Source organism: Pristis pectinata, chromosome 38 (genome assembly GCF_009764475.1).
Source record: "Pristis pectinata isolate sPriPec2 chromosome 38, sPriPec2.1.pri, whole genome shotgun sequence".
NCBI classification, from domain to species: Eukaryota; Metazoa; Chordata; class Chondrichthyes; order Rhinopristiformes; family Pristidae; genus Pristis; species Pristis pectinata.
This window is the reverse complement of record NC_067441.1, coordinates 3853369-3870124: the sequence shown is the minus strand read 5'-3', so window position 1 is coordinate 3870124 and position 16756 is coordinate 3853369. Positions and strand designations below refer to the sequence as shown.

The 16756-nt window shown below is 53.2% G+C and overlaps 1 protein-coding gene across 1 annotated transcript in view; it reads left to right on the top strand.

Annotated features, from left to right (window-relative positions):
- The window catches only part of bbs1 (Bardet-Biedl syndrome 1), a 37733-nt gene extending 22405 nt beyond the window's left edge, over positions 1-15328 (top strand). Inside the window, exons 11-17 of the mRNA XM_052045235.1 lie at positions 915-1073; positions 4030-4099; positions 6060-6218; positions 7948-8081; positions 9295-9429; positions 11356-11442; positions 12071-15328. Of these exons, the coding sequence (XP_051901195.1) occupies positions 915-1073; positions 4030-4099; positions 6060-6218; positions 7948-8081; positions 9295-9429; positions 11356-11442; positions 12071-12157 (831 nt within the window). The 3' untranslated portion in view covers positions 12158-15328. The remainder of the gene's footprint in view (positions 1-914; positions 1074-4029; positions 4100-6059; positions 6219-7947; positions 8082-9294; positions 9430-11355; positions 11443-12070) is intronic.
- The last annotated feature ends 1428 nt before the right edge of the window (positions 15329-16756 follow it).

Sequence of the window (16756 nt, the reverse complement as noted above, 5' to 3'; positions counted from 1 at the left end):
GACAGTGGACGCATCGGGTCGGGACCCTTCATCTGGACATCACGGGACGGACAAGATGCTGAAGTTGGAGGACAGAGGTGTTGCGGGAGCTGGAGGAGGTGACGAGGGTGGAGAGATTGGCCTTGGAGTAGGCGTAACAAAGAGCCACTCAGTTTATCTTAAAAATCCCCAATTGCCCTGGCAATTAAGAACAAGCACATTACTGAGGGTGTAGAGCTCTCACACACGTGGACAAGGGTAGCAAGTTTCCCCTCCCCTCATCACAGCAGTTGAGCAGTTACTGATACCAGGTTTTTAATTCCAGATTTATTTAATTAACTGAATTTAGATTCCTTAGTTGCAATATAGGGATTTTAAGTCAAGTCTCAGGATCGTTAATCCACTTGCTTAAACCCTCCCATTCTGCTAATGCCCCCTCGCTGATGCACACCTACTGCATTTTAGTTCAGCAGTTCAAGATCATACAGATCTTCATAACAGTGCACCCATCAATGTCTGCAATATCGATATACATGTGGCTAATAAAGATATTTTATCTTAAGTTATCCTTCTAATCAAAGGACAGGATTTATGAGCACATAGTTTCAACCAATTCTGCCCTTATAAACTAGTCCGTCTTATTGACTGCTCTGTATAAGAATGAGATAAAAACCTATCAACATCCCACAGGGCTTTTTATTCCTGTTTATTTAATTAATTGAACTTAAATTCCCCAGCCGCCTTTGGTGGGATTTCAACTGATCAATACTTCAACCGTCTGGAAGAGCAGCTACGCTTTTGCACTGCAGTTGAAAAGCTACGTCGTCTACATTGTTGAGGTTGCAAAGGATGTGTGTCACTGCAACCTCTTTCTTTCATGATCTTCTGTATTTGTTTAGTGAACAACTTTACTTCCCATCTTTTTCCACATGCAGGGCAAGAAGCTTTGGACTGTGTACCTGCCCGCTCCCATCATGACGATGGGTCTGATGGATCACAAATCCAGAGGGCTCCAGGCAGTTCTGGTGGCCCTAGGCAACTCAGAAATACATCTGTACCGGGACAAGAACCTCATCAATGTTACCAAAACTCAGGTGCGATCCTCTCACACTCAGTTCCCACTCCTTGGCTCCCTCATTTACCATGAGCAGTGGAGTGAAGGCTCAATGATTTCTGCAAAGTCTTGCGTTAATATGAAAGCGCTGGGACAGATGTGCCAGATGTGCCTATTGCTGAGGGCCCCGGTTTACATTTGCCCTCGGAGTCTGGGCATCCTGTCACAGCCTGCACTTGTCACCTGCCCCCCCTCTAAACGTCAGCCTCGCCCTCTTCCTTGCAGGCACTCCTACAGAAGCAAGAGGGGGAGAAATCTGAAAATACTTCAGTGGGGAGAGAGAGAGACGGAGCCAATGGTTCAGGTCAACCTCTCATGGGAAAAGTTAGAAATGACTCACATTTAAAGTCACAGAGGAAGAGGGAACAGGCAGTCCGGTACCCCCACCACTCGTACACACTCGTCTCTGCATGTCTCTGTCCTGTCACAGACAGAGTCAGACAGCAGGGAAACAGGCCCTTCGGCCCAACCAGTCTATACTGACCACGGTGCCCACCAACCTAGTCCCAATTGGCCCATAGCCCTCTAAACCTCTCCTCTCCATGCACTTCCAAGTATTGTCTCTTATTCTAGAGTGCCCCACACTGTCTTTATCACTGTGAATGCTCCCAAATTCTGCTGAGGGAGGTCATCAGCCTGAAGCATTATCCTTCCCCCTCTCTCCACCCCTTTCCCCCCTACCCCCCTCCCTCCCTCCCTCCCTCTCTCTCTCTCGCTGCCTGACCTGCTGAGTATTTCAAGCATTCTGTTTTTACTTAAGATGGTAGAGCCTTTGAGTACCTTTTCACAATATCCCCTGCATCCTCCTGAAGTTTGAAGTGCAGGTTAAAGCTGTTTAAAGTACAGCTTGCACGTATACAACTCACTTCGGACCTTCCTTAAGTGAGTTGTATGTCTGCAAGCTGTACTTTCAACAGCTTTGGATATGCAAAAAAAACCACGCATCTTTGCAGAAATGTTATCGGGCAAAAAGTTGACACTGAGCCACATTAGGTGGTGATAGGGCAGGTGATCAAAAGGAACATCTTAATGGTGGAGAGGTTTCGGGAGGGAATTTTGGAGCTTGAAGTTCAGGCAGATGAAAGCAGGCAGTGGTAGGGCAATGGAAACTGGGAGGACGCCTCACAAACGGAGTCAGAATTGGAGGACAGAGACCCTGCGGGAAGGTGGGGCTGGGGGAAATCGGAAAGAGAAGGGCAGGTGGTAGGAGCTGAGGAAGTTTAAAATGAACACAGCAGATGTTGTGAGTCGGCACGCGCTGGGGACTGATGAGACGTGCAAGTCGGGACATGAGGCAGCAGAGTCTGGGATGGCCACAAGTCTGCAGGGAGGAGAACGAGGCGGGCAGGAGAGCAGCGGATTTGTTGAGCGAAGGCTCAGTGAGCGAGTCAGCTGTCCCCGTGTGACGGCACTGAGGTAGAAAGAGGCAGCTGTGCTGATGGCTCCGACATACCCGCAGCCGCAAGGTTGGAACCACCTGGCTCCATTTCAGATGGGTTGCCGGGGTGGGGGACGGAGTCGGCCAAGATTCCCGGCACTCGGCTGGAAGAACTTCCTGCTTGTCCCGGTACGGGCAGTCTGAGAGTGGAGGTATGGCCATCAACGTCTGTGTGCAAACTGACTGCCAGCAGGCAGGTAGAATGAGGAGGGCCAAGGGCATCGGAGGTGGGAGCCACGCTCGCACATGTTGTCACTGCGTGCTGCTTCACCACTCTCCCCTCTACCACCCTGCACTGTTGGAGGGGCCGTCTTTCAGAGGAGTGCCTTGCACTCCCACTCTCAGCCATCACGTGGTTCAGAGGAGCAAGGGGCATCCTTCTGCAGGTACTGCTGCTGCCGATATTTCTGTCCCTTCACCAGCATCGTCCGTGTGTGGGAGTCTGCCCTGTGCTGACTGCTCGCCCCCTCCCCCAACGTTACAGCAGGGACTAGAGTTCAGATGGAATGAGGTTGTAAATTCTGCTGCAAGCTTCAGATAAAGCTGGCAGGCAGATCCAACAAGCGGTGAAGAATGCGGGTGGCATCTTGGCCCTTGTCACGAAGGGCTTGGAGTTTCCAAACAGGGAGATTTTGTTGCAATTGTACAGAGTGTCAGGGAGGCCACACCTGGAGTCCTGTGCAGGGTTCTGGTCCCCTGACCTGAAAAAGGACATAGAATCATTCGCGGCCGTCCAGAGGAGGTTCACCAGGTTAATTCCCGGGATGAGAGAGTTTCTCCTTTAAAGAGAAGCTGGAGAGTTTGTGTCTGTATTTAGAACAATGAGGGCTGACATTCAGACATATAAGATCCTAGGAGGGCTTGACAGGGTAGATGTTGAGGTGTTTTCACTCATGGGAGAGTCACGAACAAGGGAACATGGTGACAAAATAAGGGGCTGGTCAATTAAAACTGAGGTGCATAGAAATCCCTTCTCTGAGAGGGTGGGGAATCTCTGGAATTCTCTGCCCAGAGGATGGTCGTTGGATATGTTTAAGGTGGAGATGGATAAATATTTGAAAGCTCGAGGAATTGAGAGCGATGGAGAACTGGCACAGAAGAGGAGAGGAAGCCTTAGGCAGACCACCATGATCATCTTGAACGGTAGGACAGACTTGAGAGGCCGAGTGGCCTACTGCTCCGATTTCCCTGTGTTCTTGGACTATCTCCAGTGACACTATATCCGTTTTTAGGAAAGGGACCTCCTCCAAGCCCTTCGCAATAAGGGCCAAGATGCCATTTGCTTCCTCACTGCTTGTCGGACCTTCCTGTGATTCGCGCACTGGAGTTTACAACCAACAACGTTCCATTTGACCTAAAATCATGCAATCACAAGTCTTTTCCAACTTCCCTGCCGATGTGGCATCCAATCAGGAATTCACTTTCAAGGGATTCAATCTGCTGCTTACGTTGTGCCCAAGACTAACGACTGCTCCTTTTCTCTCCGTCTTTGTCTCAGGATGTGGTGACCAGTCTGTGTTTCGGCAAGTATGGGCGGGAAGATGGCACTCTCATCATGACCACCAAAGGTGGGGCTCTCTTCCTCATCCTGGAGTCGCTCTTCCCTTTGTTCACATGACCTTTTCCAAGTAATTTTTGAATTTAATCTCCTCTCCAGGGATAATGTTAAATGTCATGGATTTCACTGGGACACAGAGTGAAACTCCCTCCACACCGTCCCATCACACACTCCCGGGGTCAGACACAGAGTGAAGCTCCCTCCACACCGTCCCATCACACACTCCCGGGGTCAGACACAGGGTGAAGCTCCTTCCACACCGTCCCATCACACACTCCCGGGGTCAGACACAGAGTGAAACTCCCTCTGCATTGTCCCATCACACACTCTCGGGGTCAGACACAGGGTGAAGCTCCCTCCGCACCGTCCCATCACACACTCCCGGGGTCAGACACAGAGTGAAGCTCCCTCTGCACTGTCCCATCCCAGACACACCCAGGGCATGAACAACAAAGGGAAACATTTGCTGGGGATTGCCGTTATATTACAGGGAGAAAGTTGCAACGTAATGCAAATATTTGACAGGTTGGTGTGGTTCCCTTGCCCGTGCAGTGCCGCTCTGCTGCAGTAGCAGGCAGCGGCCACCGGAGGCCCTAAGAGAGCCGACGAGATAAATGAGAGCGCGTTTCGCCCCCCCCCCCCCCCCCACCTCAAAGTGCTGGCTGGTGCCGGGGGGGGGGGGGGGGTGTGGTTCCAGCAGCACCAGCACACCCCAGCAGCACTGGCCCGCCCCAGCAGCACCAGCACACCCCAGCAGCACCGGCCCGCCCCAGCAGCACCAGCACACCCCAGCAGCACCGGCCCGCCCCAGTAGCTCGTTCAGCAGACCCTGCACGAACCCAGGTGGAGAGCGTTTGGGGGCTGTTCAATTGTCAGAGACCCGCTGAACTGAACGTTCACTGGGGTTTTCCAGCAGGCCCCTACCTCAGAGAACGGAGGGGGAAGCGGGCGAGACTTGTCACTGGCCCTGGCACACATGTTCACACTGGGGCAGCTGCACTTGTGTGCTCATGCAGACACAGACCTGTGCAGAGACACACTTGAGGTGCTCCCGGGCAGAAAGTCACACGTCTGCATATATACACACACACACACGCGCGCGCATGAGGGATGGGTCTCTCTCTCTCTCTCTCTCACACACACACACACAGACACACACACACACAGGGGACAGGTCTCTATCACACACACACCCACACGGGACGGCTCTCTCTCTCACACACACACACGCGGGATGGGTCTCTCTCTCTCTCTCTCTCACACACACACACACACACACACACACACACACACGGGATGGGTCTCACACACACACACACACAGTGGAGGAGGGGTCTCACACTTTCACACACACTCACTCTCTCACACACACACACACACACACACTCACTCTCTCACACACACACACACACACACACACACACACACACACACACACACACACACACACACACACACACACACACACACACACACTCACTCACTCTCCCAGACGGGTTAATGGTCACATTCGCCCACTCTTTGGATTTATGTACCCTGACCCGTGGCACAGTTAAAACAACTGATTGGTACTGATCAGGGATTGAACTTGGGAGCTTTTACCTGGCAGCCAGATACTGACAATTAGCAGCTTCACAGCACGACCCAGCACAGAAACAGGACCTTCAGCCCATCGCCTCCATACTGACCCTTTGTGCTGATCTCCACTAATCCCATTTTCCCCCATTCGGACCGTATCCTTCTCTGCCTCGCTATTCAAGTGTCTGTCTAAATGCCTCCTAAATGTACTGATTGTATGTGATTTCACCACCTCTGGCAGCACATTCCAGATATCCCCCACTTCCCTCTCAGATCCCTGTAAAATTCCTTCCTCTCACATTAACCCTTTGCCCTTTTTATTTTGATTCTGCCCCCCCCCCCCTCGGGTCAGTTGCCCCTGTCGTTAACAATGCCTCCTGTTCTTATCCCAGGTGGAGGTTTGATCATTAAGATCCTGAAGAGAACGGCGATCTTCGAGGGCAAGGACACGAGTCCAGGGCCCCCCTTGGCCCAGAGCATTAAGCTCAACGTGCCAAAGAAGACCAAGCTGTATGTGGATCAGACACTGCGGGAGCGGGAGAATGCTGTGGGTGAGCATGAGGTTGCTGCTGGTGTTCCTGGGGCCGATCGGTGGCCAGCGGTGCCCTCCTCATCTCAGCCTTCCTGCAGGACGCTGGCTGGTGCGCCTCAGAGTTGGGTTGTCATCAATTGTCAGATAGAGTCATACAGCACAGGCCCTTCAGCCCAACTCGTCCGTGCCGACCAAAGTGCCCACCTAAGCCAGTTCCTTCAGCCTGCATTTGAGCCCGTATCCCTCTAAAGCTTTCCTACTGCGCACCTGTCCAATTGTCTTCTAAGTGTTGCAATTGTACCCACCTCTACCACTTCCTCTGGCAGCTCGTTCCACACACCCGCCACCCCCTGCATGAAGAAGTTGCCCCTCAGGTCCCTTTCCCCTCTCACCTTAAACCTATGCCCGCTAGGTTTTGGTTCCCTAATCCTGGGACTGTGTGCATGTACCTTATCTATGCCCCTCATGATTTTATACACCTCTATAAGGTCAAAATGTACAAATGAGGAGGGGGTGTGGGAGGATTACAGGTTAAAACCCCTCGGACAGAAGGATTGAGTGATCCACACACATAGCAAACACAGTCAGCAGAACTTGTCTGGTGCTGTAACGCTTTTCTGGTAAAAAGCAGGCTTACAGAATGTAAACGGTGCACATGAAATCCTTCAGAGCACTGCGTGAGACCAATCGCCTTCTCATGTCTAGCAACCTCGGGGTCCAATATTGTACCTTCAGCTCTTGCTGAGTTCATGACCACCCTCTGCCCTGCACGCTTATTGAAAGTTGTTGGATAAAAGAAACCAGAAACATTTTGCATTTTCTTGGCCAAACCTAAAGACCCAGAGAAATGGACATGATTGGCAATCTTCCCCTGTCAGTCGTACCTGGTCCCTGAACATACATCTACCCTTTACAGCCTCCATTTGAGGAATATCAGCCTGCTCTTACAGGGAGCACCAATGTCGAGTTGTCGCTGTAGTTTGCGGAGACCCTCTTGAAGTGAACTCTGCCGACTGCCCTTCTGGTTGGTGTCACGCAGAAGGATCAGTTGAGCTCCAACCCACCCTTGGTTTCTGTTGTATGACCATTGCCAAGTGCCCCCAGCGTCACAATTAGCAGGACCAAGCATTTAAATAACTGGGTTTCCTGCAGTGAGTGACTCACTTCCTGATTCCCTAAGGCCTTTCCATCATCAGGGACACTTCCGGAGTTTAGTGGAATGCTCTGTACTCATCAGGGTACCGTTCCAACAACACTCGAAAGTTTAATGCCACCCGGACAAAGAGCCACATTCAATTAGCAAACGTTTCCTATGTCGCAAAGATTCACTGCCTTTATCACCAGTGCAATGTGCCACCTGCAAAATGCACTCCAGGCTACTCCTGCAGCACCTCTCAAAAAGGGCAGCCGGTGATGGGGGCACCAGCCCCTGAGCTCGTCCTCCAGGCCTGAAAGCATCCCAGGAACTCCCTGCCCCAGCAGCGCTGTGGGACCACCGTCAGCAGTTCAGGAGCAGGCTCTCCACTCGATAGCAGTAAACGCAGGTCTCGCCAGCATGGGACACACCCAGTGAATTAACTCGGGGGACTAGCTGAGTCGACTCTGATCGATAAGATGGCGGTTCAGTGGAGACTGTGAACGCAGAGATGTGAGCCATGCCCTGCTGCCAGCTCGCTGGCTGGTTAGGGGACTTGCCGACTGTGTTAATTGACGCGTGTTCTCTTCCTCCCCACCCCTCCCACGGGAAGCCATGCACCGGACCTTCCAAACGGACCTGTGCCGACTGCGGCTGTCAGCGGCGCGAGCGTACGCCAAGGCCCTCGAGACGAGCTTGGCACCGGTCTCGGCTGACCTGGCCCAACCGCTGAAGCTCAATGCCACAGTGAGTCTCCAGATCCTGCTGCCGTGGCCCCACGCGTGGGGGGTGGCTGAGAGTCTGCGCTGGACTGCCCGCGTGCCTCTGTTTTGTCACCTCCCTCACCGTGACCGTGATAAAATCCCCAGCGCAGCCCTGCATTAGAACACAGAACAGTACAGCATGGGAGCGGGCCCTTCAACCCACGATGTCTGTGCCGAAAGCAGCACCAAATTCAACCCCGTTCTTCTGCCTTCTCCCCGTGACCCTGAACCCCCTGACCAGTCACAAACCGATCAATCTCTGCCTTAGATACACCCAGTGACTTGGCCTCCACAGCCCTCTGTGGCAACTAATTCCACAGATTCACCGCCCTCTGGCTGAAGAAATTCCTTCTCATTTAGATTTAGAGATCTTTATTAGTCACATGTACATCGAAACACACAGTGAAATGCACCTTTTGCATGGAGTGTCCCGGGGGCAGCCCGCAAGTGTCGCCACACTTCCGGCGCCAACATAGCGTGCCCACAACTTCCTAACCCGTACGTCTTTGGAACGTGGGAGGTACCGGAGCACCCGGAGGAAACCCACGCAGACACAGGGAGAACGTACAAACAGACAGCGGCCAGAATTGAACCCGGGTCACTGGCGCTGTAATAGCGTTACGCTAACCGCTACACTACGGTGTTTGCCCTATCTCTGTTCTAAAGGGATGTCCCTTCATTCTGAGGCTGTGCCCTCGGATCCCGGACTTTCCCACTGATGGAAATGTCCTCTCCACGTCCGCTCTATCCAGGCCTTTCAGTATCCAGTAGGTTTCAGTGAGATTCCACCCCCCACTCCCCCCCATCCTTCTGAACTCCATCGAGTACAGGCCCAGAGACATCAAACGCTCCTCATACATTAAGCCTTTCAATCCCGGGATCATTCCTGTGAACCTCCTCTGGACCCTCTCCAGGGCCAGCACATCCGGGGCCCAAAATCGCTCACAATGTTCCAAATGCAGTCTGACCGACGCCTTATCAAGCCTCAGCAGTACACCCTTGCTTTTATATTCTAGTCCTCTCGAAATGAATGCTAATGACGTACAACCCCCACGAGGTTGGAAGCCAATGCGTGACCTCCTGGGGTCGGAGGTCAGTGGGCAACGTCCACCCCCAGGGTCAAGGGCGCGGGGAGCGGAATCATTTTTTGGGAGCCGGTGACCCGAACATAACGCTGGGGCCTGTCTGTCCCCTAGGTCCAAGGCATTGGCCCCTCGTTCAAGCTGACCCTGAACGTGCAGAACATGTCAGCCACCCGCCCGGTTATCGACCTCCTCATCAGCTTCCTGTACGACGAGAGCCTGTACTCCATCAAGAGGAGCTTCTTCAAGGTGGGGTAGCGCTTTGCGAGCACGCTGGAACCTGGAACCATCTTGAGCCACGCAGCAAGATCCCAAGCCTCAGTCTGCACCCTGCAGAGACCAAGGTGGCTGTGCTACCCTGAAGCTGAGCCCCCCCCCCGACCCCCTCCTGGGAGTGACCCGACTCAGTCTGGGCAGCACCTTCTGCTGCAGATGGTCAGCAGGTTCCTGCACCCCTCAGCCGGCCACCAGGACTCTCTGCACAGCAGGGGCAAGGCCCCACCCGCAGGGGCACTGTCCCTCCGTGTGGTACAGAGGCGGGAGCGTCTTTTGTCTCCACGGTACCAGAAGCTGGAGAGTGAAAGGGGCTCCCCAGGAACACAGGAGGTGTGTGGGTGTTGCAGTGGGGAAGTGCAGTCACAGTTGTTGTGACAGTCACACATCACAAGGACTGATTGACTGGACCACACTGCTGCCTCCCGCTAACTGGAAGTCCTCGCAGTTCCCATATCCCGGTCAGCATTAAGTGCACGGCAGGATCCCACAAAACAACGATGAGATAATGAGCTGGGGTCCCACTGGAATTTATAGACCAACCCTTGGCATGCAGGGCCATTGTTTGAATCACCTTCCTCTGCATCTCTCCAGGGAGCTCTGGGCTTCTGCTGCCTCAACTGGACCTCTGCCTTATTAAAGAGATGAACGTTCACCTGAGGATCCTGGAGAGCTGGTCGCTCCAATATACTTACCAAACCCCAAAGATGGGAAGTGGTGCCTCAGTACATGTTGCCCTCCTCACCGCCCCTCCCACGGCGCGGTGCTCCCTCCTCGCCGTCCCTCCTCGCCGCCCCTCCCACAGCGCAGCGCTCCTTCCTCACCGCCCCTCCCACGGTGCAGAGCTCCCTCCACCGCCCCTCCCACAGTACTGCCTTACCAATAATGCGGTGTCCCTAAGTACTGACAATGGGACTGGTGATCTGGGTGGTGGAGCTGAGTATCTAGTGTTGTGGCTTGAGCTCATGGTGAGGGACAAGATTATTTTCTTTAAACGTAGTACGACTAAATGTGACAGTGGGTTGGTAATACCATGAGGAACCAAGGGTGAATAGGTTCTGAAGTGTGTGCAGGAAAATTTTCAGGAGCCATATGTTACTGTTTCAACAAGGAAAGAGGTACTGCAGGATCTGGTTCTGCACCAAGTGCTCCAGGTTTCAGTTGGAGAACGTTCAGGAGGTTGTGATGCTAACATCGGACTGAGGTGTGTTAGAGAAAAGGAGTGAGATAGAGTGAAGGGAGGTCAATATCTGTGGGCTGAGAGAGGATCTGGCCCAAAGGTTGACAGGTAAAACTGTTGCAGAAGAACGAGCTGCCTTCAAGGAAGAGATGGTTCAGATCCAGTTGAGGCACATTCCCAAGAGGAGGAACAGCAGAACTCCCTGGATGATGAAAGAGAAACAAAGGAAGGTGAACTGCCACATATGATGAGTGTCAAGCGTTGAGTAATGATTAATCCAAAGGGAAGGGAAAGCTAATATTAGGTATGCAAAGAGAAAAGATTAGCTGCCAATCAATGGGAATTGGAAATCCATATCTCCACTGCGCACCTCACAAATGAAAAGCTCTGAGCCCTTGGCAACGCCTGGAATTGTTCACTGTACTCGGTCTGCGACACAGCATGTGTTCTTTGTTCGACACACAAAAAGCTGGAGGAACTCAGCAGGTCAGGCAGCATCTATGGAGGGAAATGAACAGTCGACGTTTCAGACCGAGACCCTTCATCAGGACAGGAAAGAAAGAGAGCAGGAGCTCTGTGTGCACATGCTTTAACTTCACTGATAAGTCTGTAGTGTAGCACACCTTATCAAAAGCCATTCTGTGGTGTAACCATTCAAAGCTTCTGTAGATAACCAGTTTTGTTATCGAGGGGCCTAGCACACTGTGAATCATGTTTTGCAGGTCCCGATGCTGGTGCCAGGTCTGATTTATCCCATCGAAACCTTTGTGCAGTGTCTGAGTGACAGAGGGATTTCTGACACCATCAAGGTGAGACTAGGCACACAATGCCCCCTTCCGCATCTGAGGGCAGGGCTTCCCCTGTCTGTCTCTCCCCCATCTTACAGCTCCAGCCACACCCCCCCCGCCCCCCTCCAGACCCGAACCAGCTGCCACCTTCTCACTGAGCGGGCTGAGCTATTCCACTCGGGAGGGCATCACTGCAGGACCGCCAGGCCCCTCCTGTATCTGACTTGTCCCACACCAGGCACCAGCTTCCCCACTGCATCGGGAAGGGGCGTTACAACAACAATACCTTGCATTTGCACAGTGACCCTTGGGTTGCAGAGATGTTGGAACAATGACCAAATGCTCAGCCGTAGAGAGGGTCGTGGAGGAGGAGAGGGGCGAAGGGGTCGGGGAAGGGATTCCAGAGCTCGGGCAGCCGGAGCAGCGGGAACCGGGAGCGCAGACACCTCGAAGGGTTGTGGAGTGGAGGAGATGACGGAGGGAGAGGGGGGAGGAGAGGACAGCAGAGGGGGTGGGGGGCCAATCCCATCCCTGCCCCCACGAGCATCGGCTGTGGGTGTTCCTCAGGGGTGGTGGGGGGGGGGGGGGGAAGCGTGGTTGGGGGGGTGGCGAGTGTCCACTAACCGGGGCATGGTGTTCTCCCTTCCAGGTGTTCGTGCTGCGGGTGGGGACCTGCTCCCCCCTGCTGACCGCCCACGTCAACATGCCCGTCAGCGAGGGGCTGGCAGTGGGCTGAACTCCGAGTGGAGCCTCCAGGCTGGAGTGAGGTGGCCAGTCACGGAATTCCTGTAGCCGCTGCTCCCCAAGGTCATTCCCCACCACCACCCCCCCCCCCCCCGTCCTTCCCATCCTCACCCCAGTCCCTCCCACAGCAGGAGGTGGAGGAACTCACGGCCTCTCCCCCCACCTCCGTCCGTGCAGGGTCGCTTCATTACCACAGAGGGCAGTTTCTGGGATCTTGCTGTGTGCAGATTAGCTGCCGGGGGCGGACTTGGGTAAGAGATTTCACTACTTCTGGCAGCCGCCTACGAAGGAGCTGGAGTAGAGAGGGACTGTCAGGAGGAACTCCATCGGCAGTCACGGTGATGTGACTGACCACCGCAACCCTGTCTCGGCAGGAAGAGGAGGAGCTGCTGCTCCTGACTTGGGGAACTGGAGCCTCACATCCCATGGACTCAAACGGCAGGGACACAGGCCCTTCAACCCATCGAGCACCTGTTTGCACCCACTTGCATTCACTTTTTTTCTCTCCATCATCCATAGAACCATAGAACACCACAGCACAGAAAACAGGCCATTCAGCCCTTCTAGTCTGTGCCAAAACTTTATTCCGCTAGCCCCATTAACCTGCACTCGGTCCATATCCCTCCAGACCTCTCCCGTCCGTGTATCTATCCAATTTATTCTTAAAACTTAAGAGTGAGCCCGCATTTACCACGTCAGACGGCAGCCCGTTCCACACTCCCACCGCCCTCTGAGTGAAGAAGTTCCCCCCAAACCTTTCCCCTTTCACCCTAAAGCCATGTCCTCTCGTACTTATCTCTCCTAATCTAGGTGGAAAGAGCCTCCTCGCATTAACTCTGTCTATACCCCTCATCATTTTGTAAACCTCTATCGAATCTCCCCTCGTTCTTCTGCGCTCCAAGGAATAAAGTCCTAACCTGTTCAATCCTTCCCTGTAACTCAACCCCTGAAGACCCAGCTATCAGCCACTGTCTTCCGTCCCCCCCTCCCCTCCCCTCCCCACCTACCTGGTGGACCCTCCCGACAGCTTTCACCGCTCCTCAGTCCACCGATCAGCTCGGGCTCCCTCCCCACCCTCCTCTTTGTACCGGCCATCTCCCCTCTCGACCCCAAACATCGACAATTCCTCCCCCCCCCCCACACACACACACACACACACATGTTGTTCGACCCACTGGGTTCATCCGGCAGATTGTTCGTTGACCCATTTACACCCTCCCACATTCCCATCAACTCTCCGCCCACCCTCCCCCCCCCCCCCCCCCCCCCCAACCTACCACTCACCACACACACCGGGGGCAAGTGACAGTGGCCAGTTGACCCACCGAGGGAGGACAGGAGAGACGGCAGACGCTGCAATCTGGAGCAAAGCAGCAAACTGCTGGAGGGACTCAGCGGGTCGGGCAGCGTCCGTGGAGGGAGATGAGGCGTCGACTGGCCGTTTCCCGCTGCGGATGCTGCCTGACCCCTTGTTTCTTTAACCTTTCCCTGGGATGTGGGAGTTATTTGTTCAAACTGCTGGATAGGGCCCTGCGTTCCTGTTCCCCCCAATTCCCCCCACACCCCCCCCCCCCCCCGGGTTCCTTCACCTATGGCCTTCCCTCCACCTCCGTCTGCTCCGTCACCCTCCTGCCCCCACCCTTAACCTCAAGCTTCAAGGTAAACTGCTGCAAGAGTTCAGTGAGTCCAGCAACATCTGGAGTGCAGATTCCAGCATCTGGAGTCTCCTGTGTCTGTCTCCACCCCACCAATTCCTGTATCTCCCCTCACCCCCACCGATTCTGTCATCTGCAGCCTCGTGTGGATGGGAGGCAAGGGGAGTCCTGGTGGAGGCTCAGTACCAGAGATCACCAGGTGATCGACTAAAGAACCAGTGGGTTTATTTCTCTGCAGCGAGTTGCAGTGTGGCACAGATTCTGCACTGGGGGTGTGTGTGTGGGAGGGGGTTGGAGTGTTGCACTGATCAGAAAGACCCTTCAACACGTGAGCAGGGAATGGCTTCCAGTGTTGGGTGATTCCCAGAGCTGTCAGAAGTCGAGCCAGCGTGATTTGTCCTCTTCACCCCCGACTCCCGTGTCATCAGAAGGCAGCATCACGTTCGTTGCTTACAGCTGGCCCGTGGTGACTGGGAGAGCGAGCACAGTCATCCTGCAACCTGTGCAGATGCAGAAGTGGTCATGTCCATCTGGGCAGGATGTCTCTGAAGTCACACACATGCTGACACGGCACTGTGAAAGCTGGTGTGCAACTCCTCCCCCCTTCCGAGGTCCAAGGTTGTCGGCGAGTCTCCTCTCTCATGGGATTCAGACCCCTTCTGTTTGCTTCAAGTGAGTGTGGGACCCGAGGCAAGTTTCTTTCTAACAGTAGGGCAGAAATGGGCTCTTCACCCGGCGGCTCCCTGGCGGTGTTCCCACGGCCACTTCTCACCCCATCACTAACCTCTTCTCTCCCCAGTGTGTTTATTCACATCCTCCTTAACATGTGAATTAGAAGCACTGTGCTCTGTATTGGAACCCAGTGTGTTGCAGACTGCACTGTATTAGAATCCAGTGTGTGGCAGGCAGACTGCGCTGTGCTTGGTATTAGAATCCAGTGTGTTTCAGACTGCACTGTATTAGAATCCAGTGTGTGGCAGGCAGACTGCGCTGTGCTTGGTATTAGAATCCAGTGTGTTGCAGACTGCACTGTGTTAGAATCCAGTGTGTAGTAGACAGACTGCACTGTGCTCTGTATTTGATTCCAGTGTGTTGCAGACTGCACTGTATTAGAATGCAGTGTGTGACAGGCAAACTGCACTGTGCTCTGTATTTGATTCCAGTGTACTGTATTGTGAGAAGGACTTCCTGACATTGCCTGTGAACGACCGTCTCTAACTTTAAGCTTCTGTCTCCTTTGTTCTGGCCTCTCCTGCTGGTAAATCATTTCCAACTCCCTGAATCCTCTCAACTGGAGCAAATGCTGGTCTGATGGACACACATTATGATTATCTCTAATAGAAAATAAGATGTGCTGGAAACACTCAGCAGGTCAGGCAGCATCTGTGGAGAGAGAAATGTTTAGGCTCAATGACAATGTTTTATTTCAGATTTCGAGCATCTGCAGTATTTTGCTTGTGTATGTTTTAACCGTGTTGCTGTCAGTGGATTAAAATCCTGTTTGATAAGTTTTGTTTGCTGCCTGTTTATTCACCAGGGAACTTGCATCAGACAGTTTGTCAAACGTGCTGTTATGTGATACTGCCCTACCCAGGGCAAGAAGCAGCCCAGCGTTCCATCTGTGAGCTACGTAGCTCTGAGCCACCAGCAGCTGGGCGGTGGGTAAACAGTTTGCCCCCTTCTGTGTTGTGTCCCCTTGTGCTCCCTGACCTCACTGCCAGAGCTCCCACGATGTGCCTCAGTGTTGGGTGTGAGTGTCCCAGACCACACTGTGCTCTGTGTTCGATTCCTGTCCGGCCATGAACAACAGAAGCGGCGATGAGCCTCTCACACCCACTCACTTGCTCTAATTTGCTTCCTTGGTGCTACTTCACTACGCTATGTGATTTCCCCGAAATCCAGCAACCTAAATGCCAAGGGAGTACGCACTGTGGGAGGGGCTGTATCGAGGGATCACCAGCCCCGTGGGTGGGGCGGGGCGGTGTGGAGGGATCACAGCTGTTGTCTGTGTGACAGTATAGAGGCACGCCTCGTCCTTGAAAAGGGAATGCCGCATGAACATCCCACTATGGGAGAGGGAGCGCTGACGGAGCACTGCACTGTGAGAGAGGGAGCGCTGTGGGAGAGGCTGCACTGAGTGAACACCATATTTTCAGAGAGGCAGTGGGATGTGTGATAGAAACACTCATTTCTACCGCAACGCTGCTAGTAAAATGTCTTTGGGCATTTCACAGGCCTGGTATCGAACTGAAATAAAGTGATTTCAGAGCAGGGCCCCAGAACCTCCATCACTACAGAGTCTGATTCTGACAAACTGTTGTACATAATTACAACCTTCCTGCTTTGCACTTTACAGGCGTTTAACCCCTAACTGTACCTACAACATCCACACATGCACTTCTCTCTTCAGTGCACAACTCTAGCTGCAGTTCCATTGCGGGCCATTCCTAAACTTCAAATATTACAATAAAACTCCGTTAACCCGGCACACTCGAGACTGTGGCTGGCAAATTGGCTCTTATTCCCTTTCATTCTCCAACATGTATCTGGGTCATTTTTATGATGTTACTTTGTGGGATAATACATTTTCCAGTAAACCCAGCAAGTTTCAACAGAGTGCAGGAAACAACCAAGATAAGATTTCTTCATTAGTCACATGCACATCGAAACACACAGTCAAATACATCTTTTGCATAGAGTGTTCTGGGGGCAGCCCACAAGTGTCGCCGCATTTCTGGCGCCAACATACCACGCCCACAACCTCCTAACCCGTATGTCTTTGGAATGTGAGAGGAAACCGGAGCACCCAGAGGAAACCCATGCAGACACAGGGAGAAAGTACTCCTTACAGACAGCAGCCGGATTTGAACCTGGGTCGCTGGTGCTGTAATAGCGTTACACTGACCGCTTCACTAACCAGATGAGTTTCAAGGGAG